This window comes from Panthera uncia (assembly GCF_023721935.1).
Source record: "Panthera uncia isolate 11264 chromosome C1 unlocalized genomic scaffold, Puncia_PCG_1.0 HiC_scaffold_3, whole genome shotgun sequence".
NCBI lineage: Eukaryota > Metazoa > Chordata > Mammalia > Carnivora > Felidae > Panthera > Panthera uncia.
Window position 1 is genome coordinate 84,809,484 of NW_026057584.1, and position 22,619 is coordinate 84,832,102.

General features: G+C 38.4%; 1 protein-coding gene across 5 annotated transcripts in view; it reads left to right on the plus strand.

Annotated features, from left to right (window-relative positions):
* Window positions 1-22,619, plus strand: part of ZEB2 (zinc finger E-box binding homeobox 2) — a 133,612-nt gene that overhangs the window by 104,780 nt on the left and 6,213 nt on the right. For all 5 annotated transcript variants that reach the window (XM_049616165.1, XM_049616166.1, XM_049616169.1 and 2 more), the window contains 5 exons: window positions 9,209-9,397; window positions 10,122-10,336; window positions 12,974-13,082; window positions 14,014-15,983; window positions 17,395-17,575. In XM_049616165.1, the coding sequence (XP_049472122.1) occupies window positions 9,209-9,397; window positions 10,122-10,336; window positions 12,974-13,082; window positions 14,014-15,983; window positions 17,395-17,575 (2,664 nt within the window). The remainder of the gene's footprint in view (window positions 1-9,208; window positions 9,398-10,121; window positions 10,337-12,973; window positions 13,083-14,013; window positions 15,984-17,394; window positions 17,576-22,619) is intronic.

A 22,619-nucleotide genomic window follows, 5' to 3' on the forward strand; every position in this document is an offset into this window, starting at 1 on the left:
AATTCTGTGCATCACATCATTCTCATAGAAGAAAGTGGGAAAAAGAGTACGAAATTTTCTGTACCATTATTATCCTCTAGGTTTAATAACTTCCAATTTCCTCATATTATTTTTACATGGAGTGTAAATTAAATCCTTGAACTTTTAAAATATTTTTTAATCTTTTTAAAAATGTATTTAAGTAATCTCTAGACCCAACACAGGGCTTGAACTCACAACCCCGAGATCAAGAGTCGCACGCTCCAACAACTGAGCCAGCCAAGTGCCCCTAAATTAAACACTTTAAATTAGCTATCTTTATTATGTGGGGAACAGAAGCCACACAAGTTTGATCATAAGTTATTTCTCAGCAAGAGTTGAGTGGATGTGTAGTGTTACTCAATTGTGCAAGATCAGTTTATGAGATCATTCAATTGACACCTAAATACTCAAAGGAGGGAACCATACTATTATAAAGCATGTCGTTTTCTTGTTGTTTATAATATCTGTCACACTCTTATGTGTTGGAGGAGTTTTGTCATCAGGTATGTCATGAAAATCCTCATTTGAAGATTTTTAGTTCACTCCGTACAATAAGTTTTTAAAAATAAACTAGAGAGGGGCACCGGGATGGCTCCGTCCGTTGAGCGTCCAACTTCAGCTCAGGTCATGATGTCACAATTCGTGGGTTTGAGCCCCGCATCGGGCTCTGTGCTGACAGCTCAGAGCCTGGAGCCTGCTTCGGATTCTGTGTCTCCCTCTCTCTCTGCCCCTGCCCCATTCGCTCTCTGTCTTTCTCTCTCTCTCTCTCTCAAAATTGTAAATAAACATTAAAAATAAATTAATAAAAAAATAAAAAAATAAGTAAATACAGTAGAGAAAAAGAGAGGTTTCGAGGACAGAAAAACAGATGTAGCACTTGGTTAGACAGGAGGGCCATGTTCAGACTGTAATCAGTGTATACCTCCTGGCTGATGAATGCTGTGGTTTTATTAGCTTTGTTTGTGATTAGCAGCAGCTATCTCCACTTAACAGCAAGGGTTCCCACAAGAAATAACTGATAGCCCAAGCTTCTTGAGTGACTCCTTCATTCATTCCACAAACATTTAATAAGCACTGTTTTCCTTGTGAAGCTGTCAATGGTTTCTAGTCACCTCCAAAATCTTAATCTGTGTATATGCTGCCTTCATCAGAAAGCTATGTTGCTTTGAGTTTTTAATTGAAAAGAATATAGATGAACCTCTTTAGGCCTAGCCAGTGAATAAAAAAGCAAATTGATAGGGCAATTAATTAATTGAAAGTATGGAATTCTGAAACTTCAAGGATACCCCAGAAAGCATATACCAGCTCATTTCACAGATGAAGATACTGAGATTAAAAATCACAAGTTGCTGAGCCAAAATGGGTTGCCCAGGGACCGTGAACCTGGTCCAATCGGACAGTTATTGAGCATTAGCTGTGTGCCAGGCAATGTACCAGGCACTCGTGGTACAAAGTTGAATAAAACACAGTCTGCCGCAGGTCAACGAAGGGTTACAATGTAATGTGATAAGGTCAGCGATTGAGATATGAAGATGATGTTTAGTAAGTGCAGAAAGAGGTTATAAATTCAGGTAGAGATCCTCAGGAAGGCCACATGATATGGGACTAATTCTGAGCTACTTCCCAAAACCATGTTACTGAATACCTTCTTTACCTGGGTGATGCAGATAATTGAATTCCCAGGGCAATGATTCTTAAACTGGGCGTGCATCAGAACCCCCTGAAGGGCTTGTCAAAACACAGACTGCTGATTCTGTTTTGAACAAGCTCCCAGGTAATGCCGATGCTGCTGGCCTGGAGACCACATTGTGAAAACCAGTGTCCTAGAACACCCTCAGTTGTTGTGTGTCTCTACAAAAAGCATATAAAAAGAGTGCGGATTTGCTGGGCAAGACACCTTACTTTACAAACCCCTCTAACATATCATAACAGAGTCTAAGAATCTTTTCAGTAATATACCAAGTCCAAAATTTTAGATTACACAGTAATGTGAAAAGTCAATACACTTGAACTTACTTGAGATTTTTTTTTCCTTTAAAGTCATGGATTCTGTACCAATACATAGCAATCAAAACTGTCTCAAGGTTAGTAGTCTCTAAATCTTGATGTTCACAATCCCTTAATATAAAACCTCACTTTGAAATTAGACTGTGTCCCTGACTGGGCTGCTTCCTGCTGTTTAGGGAGACATTTGATCCTGCAGAGATCTCATCCCCACCCCACCCCCATTCCTTCTGCCACTCTCTCCTAAAGTTCTTACACTTGGGGAGCTCCCATTGAGGCGCGGAGAGATGGACCCAGACGCTGTGCTAATTCCCAAGAAGAAAAGAAAACTTTGTCGCTCTTAAGGAGCCTTCTCTGTCTCTGCGCACACCTCTGTAGCAGTCGAGGCTCTGTGGGGCTGCCTGCCGTGTAGCAGTGTGATGAGAAAAAGATCGTCCTCTTCCCTCACAGCTGTTTTTAGATATCTGGTGCCAATATGTATTTTGGAAGCCTTCTACAGAAAGGCACACATGCATTTTTAATGGTAAAATGCTTATGTTCATTAATTAGTCAACTTTAAACAAGGTAGCCATGAGAATTTATATACCTCAACGAATGCTGAGTATGAGCTTCTTTAAAAATTCAATAGAGAAGACTAAATTTAAAATAATTTTCCATGTTTTCTTATCCTCTAAAATGTTAGTAAAGAGACTATTTTTCTAAGAGATGATGAACACAGTTACCTAGATTTGTGATTGCTTCTTCAGGTCCCTTTACCTTGACATATGAAGTGAGTAAATATCAGATTATATGATATGTACATAATTTCTACATTTTGCTGAGAAGTATACACACACACACACAATCCTCTGTTACATGTTTATGTGTTTATATGTGTATATTGCAGAACCACAAGCATTTCATGTACATATCTCTAAATATGAGAATCACAGAAGCAGGAAAGCAATTATCAATCAACACCATTGGATCCTCATCCCAAAGCCCACTCTCTGGCATTAGTAGGGACTCAATAAACAGTTATTAAACAATGGGATGGATGAATGATTCTACTCGGTCTCTTACATGTATTTACTTCAGCTTTTCTCGACCCTCCAAGACGTTTTCTTTTCCAAAAGAATTACTTATTCATTTTATGTTCATTAAAATGGCTTAGCATAATATTCAAACATATTTCTTCAGTTTTTTAATGAAAATTGAAAACATGTGGGGTACTAGATCAGTTATAATAGAGTACATGAACACATGCTCATTACAAATAAAGAAAATAAATGGCAAAAGGATGGAAGTAAAGAGGGAAACAGTAAAAGAGAAGGAATAAGTATTTATGATTTAACTATTTGTAAACACTAAGCAAACCTCGCTTTTAAGTATCTTTGAGAAAGTGTCCTAAAAACTCAATTATGGGAGGTGACTGATTTGAAGACCAATATATCTCTTTTATTTAGAGTTCTGTCAACATCACTTGATTTTTTAAGGAATAACTTTAAAAGTCAATCCATATTTATATTTATCATTATCTAAAAATATCAATATCTAAGATAGACATAAAAGTATTTATGCAAGTATCATTAATAAGCAATATTAGTGGGGCACCTGGGTGGCTCAGTCGGTTAAGGGTCCTACTCTTGATTTTGGCTCAGGTCATGATCCCAGGGTCGTGGGATCGAGCCCAGTGTCAGACTCTGCTCTAAGTGTGGAGCTTGCTTGGGATTCTCTCTCTCTCTCTCTCTCTCTCTCTCTCTCTCTTTCTCTCTCTCTCTCTCCCCCTCTGTCCCTCTCCCCTACTTGCACATTCTCTCTCTCCCTCTAAAATAAATAAAATGAAAAATATTTTTTAAAAGCAACATTTGTAAGGGTGAACAACATACTGACAAGAAATGTGAGGCTTTTCTAACTTGAAGTGACCTAGAAATTCATCCTAACAATACTAAAATACACGTGGTGATGAAGAAACATTTTTAATTAATGCATTGTTTTGGTTTTTGGTTTTTTTTGGATAGAGAAAAGTTTACCTGACCTTAGGGGAGGTTGAAATATTTGCAAGACATTAGGATAAATTTTAAGACTAAATGCAAAATCTCTGGAGAAGGTATGGGAAGAAATCACTTGAGGTTTCTTGTGAATTTTTGTTATGGTTTGATCATAAATATCATGCAAATATCCTTTGTCAGTGTGTTTTGGCAGTTCTTCCAAGGAGACCAAGGAGTAAAGAGGATTACAGAAAGAAAAAAAAAAAAAAAAAAAGGGAAAAGGAAGCTGATTTTACAACAGAAAATGCAGTGGGGAATTCTGTAACTTTCTAGTGAATTTTCTACCTCATTCCTATGTCCACTATACAGTATTACAAAATCTTTGTAAAAACCAAAAATGTAAACTTCTGTATACAACCAAAACTTTATCCTTCTCAACAAGTTTGAAAGTAACCAAAAATTAATCCCATTGTTTGTTCAAATATAACAAGTGGGGTGATTTTGGATCTTAGAGACTGAAACACATATAGTCTAAAGTAGAAAGGGGAGTTTTTCAACTCACAGAATCTAAAGAGGATTGACAACAGAGCCACTGGAAGGACACAGTTACAGCTTGGCCTCAGGAGCAAATATAGCTAGAAATGTACTATCAGGACTTGCCATCTTGTCTTTGCTTTTCTTTGTATACCTGCTTCAGTCTCTTTCTTCATAAATCTTCTTACTTTACAATGAGATATATCGATTCCTTTGTTCTACGTCTTATAGCGGCAGTTACTTGAGGGAAATAAATTCTCTTGATTCTCTCTTTGGAACAAAGTCCTAAAATCATAAGCAAATGATTTACTGACTCAGTTGGATCCATTGGCTACCCCTGAACCAATCAACAGTTTGGCCTGGAGAATGGAGAACTAAAATAAGTTCATTTTAGGTGCAGATTAAGCCATTGTAGCTAGGGGAGCAGAATCATGCACTAACATGGCAGCTCCCTTGGGTACCATAAAGTTTGACAGTAGAGAATATGGGGGCCGATGCCAGGCAAAGGAAAATGTTGTGGTACTGAACGGGAAAACCATATGTTTCAAGTACCCATAGCAACACCAAGGGAAAACCACATTATACCTGTGTTGGTTAGACCTAGACTAGTTCATGGAAGTCTAGAATCTAGACCACTTGACTCTAGACACATGACATATATAGGTAATAGCATACCTATACCGCATGAACAAAATCTTGATGTAGCAAATAGATTTAAATGATGGAGTGCTATCTTCTTCATTAAATTCTTTTTGAATAGTCAACTGAACCCTTTTGAATTCTTGCAAATATTTATGGCCATCACTAAACAGTTTATTCCATAATTGTTCTACAATTGCCTGAATAGCAGGTCTGAATTCCTAGCTCAACTGTGGGTATCTTATCTTATGCTTCCTTTTATTAGAAGACTTCTACACCAAGACTAATGTTAAGCACGTAATTTATTCCACATTCATTCCATAAATGATTCTTGAGAGCCTACTAATTTCTAGGCAATATGCTCAAAGCTCAGGATACAAAGATGATCAAAGATGATCCTTAAGGAGAGAATATGATTTGATGTCTTTGTCCCAATCCCATGTGACACTGAAACCTAGCATACCCAAATTTGATCTAACAAGTGAATTGCCTCTCCAAACACTAGTAGTGCTTCTAGATGCAGTTTAGTTTGCCTATCCAGAAAAATCTGAATTTTCCTCCTGTTTAAGCCAAAAGGCTATTAATGCAAATCCGATTGCATTTGCATTTGGTTACATTTCTGATGGAAACATTCATATGCAAATGAAAATTCATGAAAAGATAGCCAGATAATTCCAATAGTTGCTGAAATATCAAGATAAAATTAGGATGTTAAAATGTCCATCCATCCATGTTTACTAGGCTTCACTAACGATTGTCAAGTAGGACAGTGTTCTTGAAAAGCTTAAGTAAGTCATGCCTTAAACATTTGACAACATTCTAATAGGTCTGGGTTTAGAAAGGAGCTGCTATATTATTTCCTACTGCCACAGTGCTGAAAAAGAAGTCAGTCCCTGGTCAAATCAGTCAAGTTGCTCAAAAGTGGTTCATCTTTGATCCACCATTTTGTCCCCCTTATCTTTTCTTGCCCTTACAAACAAAAGGTGATTTTTGATAGATGTAAAGTCACTTCGATGATCCAAAACAATGAACAAAGAGTTTGTGCAAGTTGTCGTTTCTTCGTACCCTCTAGAGACTTAATGGTGCAAGTTGAATGACATTCACTACCAATAAATACCATTTGGAAAGCATCTATGGTATCACGAGTATACCCATGGAAAATTGATCTGAATCGATGTTCATATTCTTTTCAAAGATTTAAGACTTGGGGGTACTTGGCTGGTTGAGTCAGTAGAGCATGCAACTCTTGATCTTGGGCTTGTGAGGTCAAGTCTCATGTTGGGTGTACAGATTACTTACAAATAACATCTTAAGAAATAAATACATACATATTTAAGATTCTAAAAAAAGATTTAAACAACTTTTGAGATATAAAATCATAATCTACTATTACACATTCCAAACCTGTATTTGAAGGAAATATGGGTGTTGGAATCAGACTGTTGCTCTTGGTCAACTTGTTAAAACCTGGAGTGCAAAAGAGGTCATACTAGTCAGGATCGTTAGCACTCAGTTTAATAGTTTACAAAGTGTGATGCTCTCCAGTTTTCTTTTATTTGGTACAAGGTTTTAGTTCATAGTTTCAAGTGTTTTTAGAATTCTGGTGTTCTCTGCTTTGGTGACTGTCACCTATCATCCATCAAATTGGAAAGCTTGAACCTAAGGAAAGATCTTAGCCTCTCCCTCCTTAGTACACCCAATCCTTCCCCCAAGCCTAGTGTTTTTATTTAAGTATCTCTCAAGTCTAGCCACTTCTCATAGTCTCCATCACCAATTCCTTAACTTTTATCTTTGCCTGTTTTATGACAAGACTCCAAACTGGTTTCCCAGAATCCACTTTTCTCTTTCTGAAATCCCCACCATACTACGTAGCTAGAGTTGTCATTTAAATATGTAGATGGGGGGAGGGAGAGCCTGGGTGGCTTTGTCGGTTATGCCTCTGACTTCAGCTAAGGTCACGATCTTCCGGTTCTGTGAGTTTGAGCCCCACATCAGGCTCTCTGCTGTCAGTGCAGAACCTGCTTCAGATCCTCTGTGCCTTCTCTCTCTTTCTCTCTCTCTCAAAAATAAATAAAAAAACATAAAAAAATAAAATAAAAATGCAGATAAGGGGTGCCTCGGTGGCTCAGTTGGTTAAGCCTCCGACTTGGGCTCAGTTCATGATCTTATAGTGTGTGACTTCAAGCCCTGCATCTGGCTCTGCACTGTCAGCATGGATCCTCGCTTAGGATTCTCTCTCTCTCTGTCCCTCTCTGCCCCTCCCCTGTTCGTGCACGCTCCCTCTCTCAAAAGAAATAAATGAATGTTTTTTTAAAAAATGAAAAAAATAAAAATGCAGATAATTCACAACTTCATCCAATCATCTCCTTGCTTAATACCCTTCAGGGGCTTCCTGTTTCTCTTAGAATAAAACTCAAATCCTTAACAGGGCTACCACACACCACATGTTCTGGTTCCTGCCTGCCTCTCTACCCTCACATCATATTGCTTCCCTTTTGCTGTCTGCACTCAGCACTGTCTTTTTAGATAGTGATACTCAGCATGCTCTTTCCAGCCTCCTTGTATGTGCTGCTCTTCCCCAGCTTCTAAAGTTAGTTGACTTCATGCTTTCTCAATTAAAGTTTTCCTGATCTTCTAGACTCCATCAGGTTCCACCCCCCCCCCCCTTCGTAGGACCACACAACTTCCTTGAGTAATATACATGTGAGTTTGTAACATTGTTTTTATTTTTGAGAAAATGTCAGTTATACTGATTGTTCTCATGTCTTCCTGCAGGATGAAAATGAATCTGTTTTTTGCTTATCAAATCAAGCCCTTCCCACTTTCTGTTCTTTGCATCTATAATCCACAAGTCTGTAACAGTGAAGGCACCAATAAAAATGAAATAAAAATAAACATTGAGTAGCTCAAACATCATCCTGCCACAAACTGTCAGAGATAATTAGTATGGCAAATACTTTAATATCTTATATGGCAGAGAAGGTGAGGTGGGGAATATAGGGTGAACGAAGCTTAACTGCTCTCAGAAACTATGAAAGTAGGGCTCCACCCCCTAATTATACTAGCAAATGACTTTCATCTACCTACTTAGGGTGGATACTACCATACCAGCCACACTCCCAACACTGGCTTATGCATGAAACTTTTTATTTAGGGTATTTAAGCCACAATTTATTGCAGAAACATATCTAGAAGTTTCAAATATACAAAGTCTTGTGACACAGTTGCTGCAGTTGATTTACAACTATTATCCAATTCATGGGAATGGAGTCATAATTACAAAAGTTACAAATCTTCAAAATCACACAGCACAATAGCTGTTTCTTTTGCTTTTATTAAGCATCTCTGTTCATTTTATTTTACTTCTGATTGTGAGCTTCATTTTATTTTCAGGCAGCTTTAAAAAATACTGATAAGGAAAGATAAAGTGCCACATCCCATGACTCTTTAACAAAGTCCCATTATTATCTCTCTAGGAATATCTGTCCTTTCACATCTGTGTCAGACTGTGTAGTCCTGGCCACCTGTGATGTTCAGAGAGTGGAAGGTTAAAAGCTTATATTTAGCAACAGGATGTATCTGTGGTTAAGCACTTTAAGTTTAGTGGACAATAAAAAATTAAATATACCTTTCTCAAAAGAAGAGGAAGTTTTATATAGACTGTTATAGTAGCTTTGAGCTCATATTATCTCTCATGTTATGGGTCTTAGAATGTAGTTCTGTTTTCTTTTTTTTTTTAATTTTCCCTAAAAAAATTTGAAAAATGTCTTTCACTCTTTGTGAATTATGCAGACTAGTATTCCAGGAAGGAGGGAAAAAAAATGTGCCTATTTCACTTAAAGCAAAGTGTCTTTTTTTTTTTTTTTTTGCATGTATTATTCGATCAATAACCGGTCACCTGCCACACTTCTTACAAATAAATTAGGTGTGTGTGGTCTTTTTTGCAAGTCAACGTTTCGTAGTAACCGTGATGTGCGTAGGCTTGGGCTACCCACGAAGAAGGCCCTGCAAAGACGCTTCTTCTCCTTTTGTGATTTCAGTCAAGAATGCAAATTGCACATCAGACTTTGAGGAATACTTTGCCAAAAGAAAACTGGAGGAACGCGACGGCCACGCAGTCAGCATCGAGGAGTACCTTCAGCGCAGTGACACGGCCATTATTTACCCAGAAGCCCCTGAGGAGCTGTCTCGCCTCGGCACGCCAGAGGCCAATGGGCAGGAAGAAAATGGTGAGGCTGTAATTCATTTTTAGCCACTACGCTGACCTCTGCAGCTGTTACAATTACAAATGCACTACATGCCTGGGTGTTTACCTTAAAATTTGAAGAACAGCTGCAGAGGCATGGAATTTCATGAGCAAAGATTAGAACTGTAATTTTAGGGTATTGTGAAATTTTTTTTGTCAGCAAATTTGTGTCATTTGTACATCCAATAAAGAACAAGAACAATTAGAGCCTATTCCTAAGAGATAAAAATATCGGAATTGATTCCTAGGTTTCTGAGATATTTCACTTTGGAGGAACACAAAAAAAAAAAAAAAAAAAGAAAGAAAGAAAAGCAAAAGTTTAGCAACAGTGACCCTGCCCTTCTTCTTCTTCTGACACCTGAAAAGCTCTCCCACGCTGTGAATCCCCGAGTCCCATGTGACCAAAGGTTTTACTCCGAACTGTCAGTCGCCTAAAGAGAATTTCCTCCTTCATCAGCTGTTTAAATTTCCCCCCAAAAGCGCTCCGTAATTAATTAACTTCCCAGCGCAGTGTGAGCTGATTCCGACACGTCTGCGCCGGGTGTGCGAGGGGCCCGGTGCGCGCCCAGGCCGAGGGCGGCGATGGTGCTCTGGCCGAGCAGATTGCAGGGATTCTTGTCAGACCATCCCGGGCAGGCAGCCCATTAGCTGCCATTGATTTACTGACCTTTTGGCCTGCTTCTCTCCCTCTCGTCTCTCGGCTACAGACCTGCCACCTGGAACTCCAGATGCTTTTGCCCAACTGCTGACCTGCCCCTACTGCGACCGGGGCTACAAGCGCTTGACGTCACTGAAGGAGCACATCAAGTACCGCCACGAGAAGAATGAAGAGAACTTTTCCTGCCCTCTTTGCAGCTACACGTTTGCCTACCGCACCCAGCTCGAGCGGCATATGGTGACGCACAAGCCAGGGACAGATCAGGTGGGGGGTTGGTTTTAAGTGATTTCTTTCTATAATAACCCCTTAGAGAAACGATATTGCTTTGATTGGCAATCATTATTAATTTTTCATGGCATTTTGAAGATGCAGATCTTTTAATGGTAATAGCTTTAATTGAGGTCTAAATGATTTTTTGATGGTCTCTTCTAATATGATTTAATAGTCTTATGTTCACGATCGAATGAGTGTGTTAATTTCTAATTTAGAAATTTTATTTGCACTTTAACTTGACTTTAGTTTCATTTTTATGTTCCACAAAAAGTGAATGAAATTGTAGCATTTTAATTATACATTGTTAAACATCTCAGCAATTTTAATTCCATTTTTCACCTACTTTTACTAGGAAAAAATTTTTTTCATATGGGATCTAAGTCATAGTAAAAGAAGTGTGCATTTCTTTCGTTTGTCACACAACACCTTCAATTACTTAGAGTATTTTTAGAAGCTGCTACTAGTTTATGAAATCTAATGAAGTGTTTAAAAAAATCAAAAGGCATATTACACACATATATAAAATAAACTGATGAATACTGAAATATTGGGCGTGTATTTAAAATGATCCCTTTTGATTCGTTTGTCTGTGGCTAAATGTTAAGATCACTCCGCCTCTGTTGACTTGTTTGTGTTAAAAATAAAAACTCTATCTTGAACAGGTAAGCACAGCCTCTTAAATCCTTAAAGTGGTGGAATACGATTGATTCGTCCCTTACGTGGGTCCCAACAGGGTCCCCTACATGTTGTGGCAAAACTGCTCTCTCTGTTCTCCTAGGAGAATTGACTGCAGATTGATATTATGTGTTTCAATGGCAACAGAAATGGTGTGCCTGAAGTCCCAGTAACTGGCCTTACAGATCTGGAATCCTCCCATATAAGCCTTGCTACCATATCTGTTTTAAAAATTATTAAGCAGGATATTCTATAAAATTCTTACATTGCTTTTTTCTTGTGGGCATTATTTTCTTTGAATAAGGAAAATGAGGATAATCAAACACAATCAAGAAATGGTGATGATACTATATTATGGAATTTTACTATTGTAAAAGAACAGCTCATGAAAATCATTCCATTTATAGCTGATTGGGCTTGTCACCTGAACGTTTTTCAAAGTTCAGTTACAAAAACTATGCTTGCATAGTTACACTTATGTAACAGTTTATCTCCCCTTGCTTATATGCACAAAATCTCTAGGAAAAAAAAAAGTGCCTAGATATTTATCTAGCATAACTGCTTTAAATTTCACATGCAGAAGTGTGATTGTGTTGGCGCATTATGAATGGTAGCTTTGGTGTTGAAAAGTCCCCTCATTTGCTCATGGCATTTACAATTAGTAAATTAAAATGATTGTATCATATTAACAGTGGCACAACTAAAGTTTATAGTAGTCCTCTGAGGGCTGTGGGGGGAGACAAAGCAGCTGTTGCTGTTTGTTTATGCAACTCAGCAACATATGAGCGCTGGTCCCTCAATGGCGCTCGGCGGGCTGGGCTCCGCTTGATCTTTGAAGGTTGCTGCTGTTTGAACAAACCTCCCTGTGTCCCATGTAACACCATCTGTCTCACTAGGAATGTGGGAAGATTCAGCACACCCTAGCAGTTGTCATACCGTTTCTGTGCTGTCTTTTTGCAAAAGGCTTTTGTGTCATTGCTGCTTGAAAAAGGCTGACCTCCTACCTTGAGCATCCAGAGTGGATGACTGTATTTTTTTTTTTTTTTTTTTTTTTTAGAATTCTAAGTCACAGAGCTTTTTTTCCCTTGTTCAAAAAGGTCAGCTGTGTTTGATTATATCTTTGCTGCTTTTAACTTGTCTTTTCAGCAAACTTTTCTTCTTTTTTGTCCCTACTCCCTAGCACACTACTAAAAAGGAAAATGAAAAGTCGTTGAAGTCTTTCCTACTGGCCTGTGATAAAACTGCTCAAGCAGCTATAACCCAAGATGTTGTCTCTTACATTTGATAATGAATCAAATCTGATATGCAGCACATCAGGAAAAACAGGGTTTACATTTGCTGCTAGCACAGTGAATGGGATATTTAAACATGCTTATCGTGTAATGAAATATTTATAGTCAAGAATTTTTTTGTTTGTGTATGTGTGCTTTTTTTTTTCTTCTTTAAAATTGATATTGCTTCAGTATGAGATACACTTTTACCCTGATACAGAAAATTTGATAAAATTAGTTCTTTGCATGGGGAGTTTTGGGGGAGGCTGTTTAGAATTTTCAGGGTAATATTTATTTATTTCCTTGACAAAACGGTTACATCCCAACAGGGAATCTTCAGATTTTAAAATGTGCCATAAACACAGAGAACCACAAACATCTTTACAATTATACTTTCTCATCTCCAAAGGCTCAAAGAAACATTTCGGAAAAGAGACTACAGAGATAATTCTAAAGCAAGTGTTGGATGCGCATGTGAAAGCCCTTTTTTTTTTTTTATTTGTTCCAATTTTATTGCCAACATTATCACTTTTATTGCAACTCTGAAAGACTGGGCAAATAAATAAACATGCACTCAAACCTTTTGGCCTGTCTGAAAAATAGAGGCCTTTTAAAAATATTTGTAACAAATTTCCTTTGTTCCTCCTGCACAAAACTGATGTCAGTCTTTCTCCTTTTATAGCACCAAATGCTGACCCAAGGAGCAGGTAATCGCAAGTTCAAATGCACAGAGTGCGGCAAGGCTTTCAAATATAAACACCATCTAAAAGAACACCTGCGAATTCACAGTGGTGAGTAGCAGAGGTGCTGGTGCTCACATTTGCATTTTGTGCCATTAGGAGAGTTTTAAAAGATTGTTTGAAATTTACACAATCCTGTTTGTAGCTTTTTGGAACTATGCTTTTATTTCATAAACCGTGCGGGCCTGCTCTGCCTTCCTGAGACTGATGGTACCACCAATAGCGTGATCTTACAAATCAAAGAGGAATGCTTAGACTTCCTAAAAATTGCAAATGCTTTGATTTGTTACAAAATCTAGAGGCTCCTTCTCGTCCTTTCAGACACTCTGCTACAGATTAAGTATTTCTGACCTGAAGAAACTCAGCTGGCAAATTCGGAAGGGTATTCATTTTCGATACCTAACCATGAAAGAAAAAGTTGAAGAATTTTGGATGAGAGCTTTTGTATGATAAATGTTCCTTGATTCCTGGGAGCTGTATATTACAGAACAGCATCCTACCACTGAGATTTCTTCTTTATAACTATTTTGATAGCTCTGCCAAGCATTTTATTACCAAATTGGATGCTATTCAAAGGACTAGTTGGATTGGTAGAATCAATGGAATCTCTACAGAGTTGATTAAAGCCATGGCTACACTTCCCTTTAAATACTGTGACATCTTTATTGTGCTATTGACCACACATTAATCTGACACTCTGTTTAAATAGGAGGCTGCCGATGGCAAGACAAGATTTGGGATCTTGGCTGAAAAAGGCATAGATAGCCCTCACCTTCCACTGCTAACATCTTGAATTATGTTCTCCCAGGGTAGATAAAACCCAGAAACAGTTATGGCCACATAATTCTAAGCTAAGCACCTAGAATGTAGAGGTACCCCATTCTGTTCCTTCCATGTGGTTTCACAGATTCTTGTATTGGCAGACAATCGTCATTGTTACCCAATCAAAGAAGTGTAATGTTAATTTTGATTATCATTTTAGGTGAAAAACCGTACGAGTGCCCAAACTGCAAGAAACGTTTCTCCCATTCTGGTTCCTACAGTTCACACATCAGCAGCAAGAAATGTATTGGTTTAATCTCTGTAAATGGCCGAATGAGAAACAATATCAAGACGGGTTCTTCCCCTAATTCTGTTTCTTCTTCTCCTACTAATTCAGCTATTACCCAGTTACGAAACAAATTGGAGAATGGAAAACCACTTAGTATGTCTGAACAGACAGGCTTACTTAAAATTAAAACAGAACCACTAGACTTCAATGACTATAAAGTTCTCATGGCCACACACGGGTTTAGTGGCACTAGTCCCTTTATGAATGGTGCACTTGGAGCCACCAGCCCTTTGGGAGTCCATCCGTCTGCCCAGAGTCCAATGCAGCACTTAGGTGTAGGGATGGAAACCCCTTTACTCGGATTCCCCGCAATGAATAGTAACTTAAGCGAGGTTCAAAAGGTTCTACAGATTGTGGACAATACGGTTTCCAGGCAAAAAATGGACTGCAAGGCTGAAGAAATTTCGAAGTTGAAAGGTTATCACATGAAGGATCCATGCTCTCAACCTGAGGAACAAGGAGTCACTTCTCCTAATATTCCACCCGTAGGTCTTCCAGTAGTGAGTCATAATGGTGCCACTAAAAGTATTATTGACTATACATTAGAAAAAGTCAATGAAGCCAAAGCTTGCCTCCAGAGCTTGACTACTGACTCAAGGAGACAGATCAGTAATATAAAGAAAGAGAAGCTACGTACTTTAATAGATTTGGTCACTGATGATAAAATGATTGAGAACCACAACATATCCACTCCATTTTCATGCCAGTTCTGTAAAGAAAGTTTTCCCGGCCCCATTCCCTTGCATCAGCATGAACGTTACCTTTGTAAGATGAATGAAGAGATCAAGGCAGTCCTGCAACCTCATGACAACATAGTCCCCAACAAAGCCGGAGTTTTTGTTGATAATAAAGCCCTCCTCTTGTCATCTGTACTTTCTGAGAAAGGAATGACAAGCCCCATCAACCCATATAAGGACCACATGTCTGTACTGAAAGCGTATTATGCTATGAACATGGAGCCCAATTCTGATGAACTGCTGAAAATTTCCATTGCTGTGGGCCTTCCTCAGGAATTTGTGAAGGAATGGTTTGAGCAACGAAAAGTCTACCAGTATTCGAATTCCAGGTCACCATCACTGGAAAGGAACTCCAAGCCGCTAGCTCCCAACAGTAACCCTCCCACAAAAGACTCTTTATTACCCAGGTCTCCCGTAAAGCCTATGGACTCCATAACATCGCCATCCATAGCAGAACTCCACAACAGTGTGACGAATTGTGATCCTCCTCTCAGGCTAACCAAACCTTCCCATTTCACCAATATTAAACCAGTTGAAAAATTGGACCACTCAAGGAGTAATACTCCCTCTCCCTTAAATCTTTCCTCCACATCTTCTAAAAACTCCCACAGTAGTTCTTACACTCCAAACAGCTTCTCTTCTGAGGAGCTGCAGGCTGAGCCTTTGGACTTGTCATTACCAAAACAGATGAAAGAACCCAAAAGTATTATAGCCACGAAGAACAAAACGAAAGCTAACAGCATAAATTTAGACCATAACAGTGTTTCTTCATCATCTGAAAACTCAGATGAGCCTCTAAACTTGACTTTTATCAAGAAGGAGTTTTCAAACTCAAATAATCTGGACAACAAAAGCACTAACCCAGTGTTCGGCATGAACCCCTTTAGTGCCAAAACTTTATACACAGCTCTTCCTCCACAAAGCGCATTTCCCCCTGCCACTTTCATGCCACCAGTGCAGACCAGCATCCCTGGGCTACGACCATACCCAGGACTGGATCAGATGAGCTTCCTACCACATATGGCCTATACCTACCCAACTGGGGCGGCTACTTTTGCTGACATGCAGCAAAGGAGAAAGTACCAGCGGAAACAAGGATTTCAGGTAATGAGACCTATCCTTTTGCTCCGAACAGAGGAGATGAAAACTATATTAAACCGTGTACGTGCACGTAGGGGGAAAAAAGTCTTAGTGAGAAAACCAAGTGCCGTGTTTTCAGCAGACATGGCAGTTTGTTTTCACTTGAACCTCAAACTGAGTGGGCTAGCCAAATAAGTGGAGAACCAGTGGAACACTGCTCTGTGGAAGCACATGTGCCCTAAAAAAGAGGAAGATTTTAATACCTGTTTTGGAGGTTTATTTAGATTGATCTGTATGTTTTTAGAATCATACATCGATAGCAATATTGGACAGGGCTTACGTAGATGCTAAAAGTTACCATTTGCAACAGTCGCATACTTGTATAGATGTTCACAATTTGCAATCATTACATGTACAAATTTGACATGTACTTGGTCTTATAGAAAATCGTGTATTTTGAAGAGTATTTTAGAAAATATTTTGTGCATGCCACTTGACTTCTTACGTAGTTTTCGAACCAGTAAGTAATTTATGGTTTTCGAATACAAAAGCAGGTATGTTTTAACAACACGGATTATAATCCCTATTTGGAAAATAGGAGCACAAGGAGCAGTGTACCTTTGTAACAGCTGTTCCAGGATTCCAATTTCCAGTGCATCTGCCCTCTCTGTAAATGTATTTAAGCCTATTTAATCTCCTCTAATATTAATTAGTGCAAACGTAGTCTAAGAAAACTGAACTGTGAGCTAGCAAATGGAAATGTATGTTATCATGCAAGTTTGCACTCCTTTGGATCAAGACAAAATAAATATCAAGAAATTTAATAATTTACTGATCCACATTCATTATTGCTCAATGCTGAAGGCTGTTTTAACATAGATAGAACATTGATAAAAAGTGTTATTAATATTCCCTATTTCAAATTAGAAAATTAAATATAAAAATATAGCTTGAGGCCTTTAGTTGGTAGACATACATTTAAATAGATTGCATAATAATAACATTTTGTACCTAAATATAAAATTCAATTAAAATGGGGTTTCTACAGCTACAGATCATTTCTAAAGTTAACCACGCTGGAAAACACACAAATTCCGATGTGTAATGTTCACTCATGGATATTTCCCCATATAAAGAAAACTAAGGATTTTAGAAAATGTTATGTTTTTCTCACCTTCAGAGTTGACTGTGTTCTACCCTTGAAAAACAATGAGCTGTACCATGTAGGGCAGAGAGGGTTTATATTTTTGTGGAAATGTGAGACCTCATCCATTATTCGTGGAAAGTAATAGGTTTAAAGCAAACAAACAAACAAACAAACGAGATCGATTAATAGCCAGCACTTTTGAGGTTCTCCAAATGTCAGCCTACGTGAAGTTGTTTGGTATAAACACAAAGAGAAGAGACTGTGTTGAACTATGTGATTATATCACAGGGAGAATTGCTTGATGGAGCACAAGACTACATGTCAGGCCTAGATGACATGACAGACTCCGACTCCTGTCTGTCTCGAAAGAAGATCAAGAAGACAGAGAGTGGCATGTATGCATGTGACTTATGTGACAAGACATTCCAGAAAAGCAGTTCCCTTCTGCGACATAAATACGAACACACAGGTATGAGTGACTTTGACTAGCTAGTTAGAGCTTCCCGGCCTGCTGTACATTTCATAATATTTAATGAGTACACTTGTGCAACATAAGATGGAACATATGCTGATACCTTCAACAAGGAAGAAATAATGCTTTTGCCTAGCTCAGTAGGACTTTTTTGTTGCCTGTTTATTGGATCATTCGTGTGTTTATGCGTGTGCTTGTCTTCAGATCTTTCAAGTTAATCTGGAAGCCAAATTCACAAATCCCGTCAAAGGTATATTTAAGTGGCCAGGGCAATGAAATGGCATGACACAGCCCCGCTACTGAAAATGTGTTCCGATTCCTCAGTTGTAGTGACTCTGTTTATGCGAAAATTTAATGAAAAATTCAGCCAGTCATATATTAGTTTGATCACCCAAACTCCAAGTAAGCTACGACTTGGAGGTGGTTCTGTTTGGTTTTATAAATTGGCCATTTTTTGAATAAAGCAGAAGTGTCAGGACTGGGAGAGAGAAAGGTATAAGTCAAGTAAGCTGCCAGACGAGCTACTGAAGCTACTTCTATTTGAAAGATGACAATAAAACTTTCTAAATTTAATTAGCTTATTTCCAATGCATGCAGTACCGATTAGGAACAATCATACAGAGTTGACAAGATCGCAGCCTAGTTCTTCCCTCTGAGTGAGTAGAGAGATAGTGGGTTAATCTTTCAAGCCAAGGGAGAAGTACCATAATGCGGAGCAGCATTGGTTCCCACAATCCCAGATCTGCTCCGCAGCCCCGTGGTGGAGCTACACCTGTGCTCGCTCCCTCCCTCCTTCTCCTTCCACCTTTGACCACAAAGCAACCCAGCCCCATCCCTGTCCCTAGTCCCTAACCTGTTTCCAACTTTTCTCCTCGGGATATTTGGCATGCTGTACTGGCCCGAGATGGGAAAAGGAAAGAGTGTAGGTCCTCAAGCGAAATACTGGCAGGGGGAAATGATATGAAAACTCTCATTTTAAACGAAAAAGTCTAGTATCACACATTTTAACATAGGGCAAAAAAATATTAGCCTACCAATGCTTTTGGGGGGAAAGTGATGAAAAGACAAAAAAGATAAGAGAAGGTAATGTGAACACTTTCTGCTGTATTCTGACTAAGTACACTGCGCCCTTTTTAGTATTTGAAAATATCCCTGGGAAGCACTTGTCCTCATCATCTGCCCTTGTCCCTCCCTGGGCATGTGCGGGAGGCAGCACAGTGACCAGGACCTGCCCGAGTGGGGGGAGGTTGGGTGAATAGTAGGTGTTCAGGGTATTTGTGAAGAGAACAAGGTTGGTAAATAGCAGTACCCTTACTGCAGCCAAACCAATTCTCTCTTTCTTCAACTGTCTGATATTAGTTAATATTGTTTTAAAAGCTCAACTAATGATACTCCAAAGACAACCTAGTTTGAAAAGCAAATCCCGATAGTTTCTGCACTTGTGTGATATAATTCAGTGTTTGAAACGTCAGAATTTTCCTGTATTTGTCTTTTATCCTAGATATCATAGATGTTTTCTTTAGTACCAAGTCCTATTTAAATATTTATGAAGATATTTTCATATCTAAATTTACTTTAATATTGTAATCAACCTCAAATATATTTTGTATTTCATTATTCAGCTACAATAGGCACATCACTGAAGGCATCTTTCCCTCTCTGATTGATTTTATTATATGACCATATGCAAACTCTATCATTTACTACATGGTGAGTCTAAAACTTTTATTTTAGTGAGGGCTATCATACATATTGACATCCAGTCAATATCTTTATTTCTTACAAATGAGATAGTCCATAAACTTCATAGGCATATAGATAGTTGAGAGACCCAAAAGTTGACAAACATAAATATGCATCATCAATTTGCAAAATATGCTGTATTTTAAAAAATAAAAATAAAATGTTCCGGTTCCTTAAGATGTAAGAAGATCTGCTGCCTGGAAGTAATGTATAGCAACAAGATGCTAATCATCCAATGGGTTCTTTAAACATGTGATTGGTTATCCTCCCGTTGGCTTCCTAGCTTGTCAAGTTTCCAGTGTGTTAACTTTTTGGTCTCTTGACCAAACATCTCATGACATTACTACTGTCAGTGTATTAGGTTCCATCAATGTGAAGTTCTCCATGACTTTTCTCGCACTATGATGTACGTAAAAATTTAGTCCATTTCCCTTCTCTAATTGGGCCCGGAAGCCTTTTGTTTGTTTATATTAAGCACTAGTAATGCTTTGGGGATGTACTAATGTGAAAATTGCAAGTGAAAACAGTCTTTGGGTTGACTGAATCTAAGGTTTGGGAAATGAAGCTGAATCATCATTTGGTTACGTGCTAACTACAAATGTGTCATTGATAACGTGTGTTTGTTGCATCTCTACAATTTAACATATAGAATGGCTTAAATTAAGAAGGAAATTACGAGCTACCTATTCTTGAGATCTTGTGCTCTTTTACCTTGACCTGTTTAATTTATTTCCTAGGCAGACACCAAAGACATAATGCTTAATTTCCCTTAACCATGGCGTATGGCTTGCTCGCTTTTCCTGGGGCCTAGGCCTGGGATCGGGACTGGGAGACAGAAAGGGAATACTCTCCAAATGTTGACTTCAACGGGATTAATTGTCACAGGCCAGGACTGTGAAACACAAAATCTGAAATTCCCGTTAGACCCTGTCAAGAACTCCTTTGTATTCCACTGCAGTTTAAATCTGACATGTCTTGAGTAATTTCTCTATTGAGACATTGTGGTAGGTACTCTTAACCCTACCTTATTCAGAAAAGTAATAGAAATATTTCTACTTTTGAGTAGATAAAGTCAAAGTTTTAAATAAATTACCGACTTTGTTTCTCAGTTATGTGATAATATTTTTCATACCACAAACCTTCCATTTATTAACTTCAGTTATCATTCTAGCTGTCAGGTGAATCATGAACCTTGAGATTAGAGAAACAAAATTACCCTAAAAAAGTTTTGATTCACTCAGTGTCAAGTTGGATGTTTTTCTGAATCTTGCCCATATAGAAATTTAATTCCAGAACATCTTGATTTGAATCAGGTAAACCAGTCAAACAGATTTAAAAAAGATGAACATCCAAGTCAGGTCTCATTTAAATTGAATGTATTAAATACTTACTAGTGACACTTCTGGAGATTAGTAGACTATTTCATCAAGATACAGGTCAGTCCCCCTACACTTACGCCCAAATTCTGTCCTTTGCCTGGCATAATAGCTGTACATTTCATTCTCTCAGGTTGCCAGTTCATAATGTAGAATTAATATATTTAAGCATTTCATTTATTATGGATTGAATTCGTTGAAAATCGATTGCCTGCAATCATAGAATACCTATATAATAGACTGCAGTTTAATGGGCATCCCCCAAGCATTTCCACCAGGCCTTGAGAGTTGTCCTGGAGAGTGTGTGTTCTCTCTCAGGGCATTGCTCTGTATTTTGTTTCTTTGGAAAAGAGAGAGCCATACCAGCTGTGGCAACTGTGATGTTCACTCACAATTATTCACAGCCGATCTGTGAAGTCACCTAACTGTCCCACTTTTCTCTGCTCCTGAGCTGATGAGACATCCAAAGGAGGCTGTAGGACAGTTCCACTCAGGCATGCCCTAGCAACTAAAGCACCAAGAAATTTTCCATCTACCACCTGTCTTCTTTCCTTCAGATTTACTTCTTCCATGTACTCTTCTTATCTTGCTTATAACTTGAGAATTATTGAGCATGTATGGATAAAAATGAATAAAATTATCTAACATTAATTGAGTGCTTACTACGTGCAATCCTCGTTCTAACCAATTTACCTATGTTGTCTCCTTTACTCCTTATGCCTGGATCACAAGTTGGGTCCCCAAAGGATCCTCAGGTCCTTTTACTTAAAGGGACCCTGATCTTCAGAGAGGTTAACAGAGAGGTTACCTGTGTTGCACAGTTAGTACGAAAAGATGGACTTGAACCCAGGCAGTCAGACTCCAGAACCCATCTCCCGTATTTAACACTGCACCATCCTGCCCTGTGATTGAATCGCTACCATCAGAAACGTCTTACCCGTGCTCCTGCTGGCATCCTTTTCTTTAAGGTCCAAGTACACACAAGAGAAACCAGATTCATACATAGTGACTTGAAGTCTTCTGGCAGGCCAAACCTCTGTCTTTTTCCCAAATATACTTCTGCTTCCTGTTAAATTACCTTCCCACCATGGTGGTCTTGTCAAATGGAAAAGCACGCCACCTTTCCAAATTCTTGGCGCTCCACTGGAATTCTCTTCTCTGTTGTCCAGTTTACCTCATTCAAAACATCTTTTCCAAAAGTTAAAAAGTGGTTCCTCTGTGGTCTGAGTTATGCTTTTTTTTTTTTTTCTTCAGGCCATTAGCTGCCTTGAAGTAGATTACTAAAATCTTCCTTATTTCCAATACAATGAGTAATCACCAACAAATATTTTTTCAATTTCTTCTCTTGCAGGTAAATAACTTCTTCCTACTCTAGTACTGCGCCTTACCACATCTGTCATCACTAAATTTATATTGGACGTTCCAGTAAGATAAAGACCATTAATGAAATAACATATAGCAGCCTACAGCATTTTCTAAATAGTAGCATGCCCCAGAGGCATTCAATAACATTATTAAAGATATTTGATTACTAATTGAGATTGTATATCACCATAGAACTGAATACCTGAAGTGTGTAGAATGGGTTCCTAATCTTATAACATGACACTTAGCAAATGAAAATGGGGTTGAGTCTACTATTGCTGGTTTTTAATTTAATTTGCCGAAATGCAGGTTCGTATGAGGAAATACAATCACATAGCTTCGTGTGTTATGATAACACCTAGTGCTCTACACGACACATTTCTGACTTTAACTCTGGAGCATCGGTCTGATAAAAAAAAATTTTTTTTGTCCATTCTATTTTGGAAATAAACTTTTAAGTATGGCAGCTATGGAAGGTGTTGAAGGCATTCCAGTGCTATTTGTGGCCTGGAATCAACCAGATGTGTTTAGGCTTGGCAGTAGTTTCGAGTTCCAAA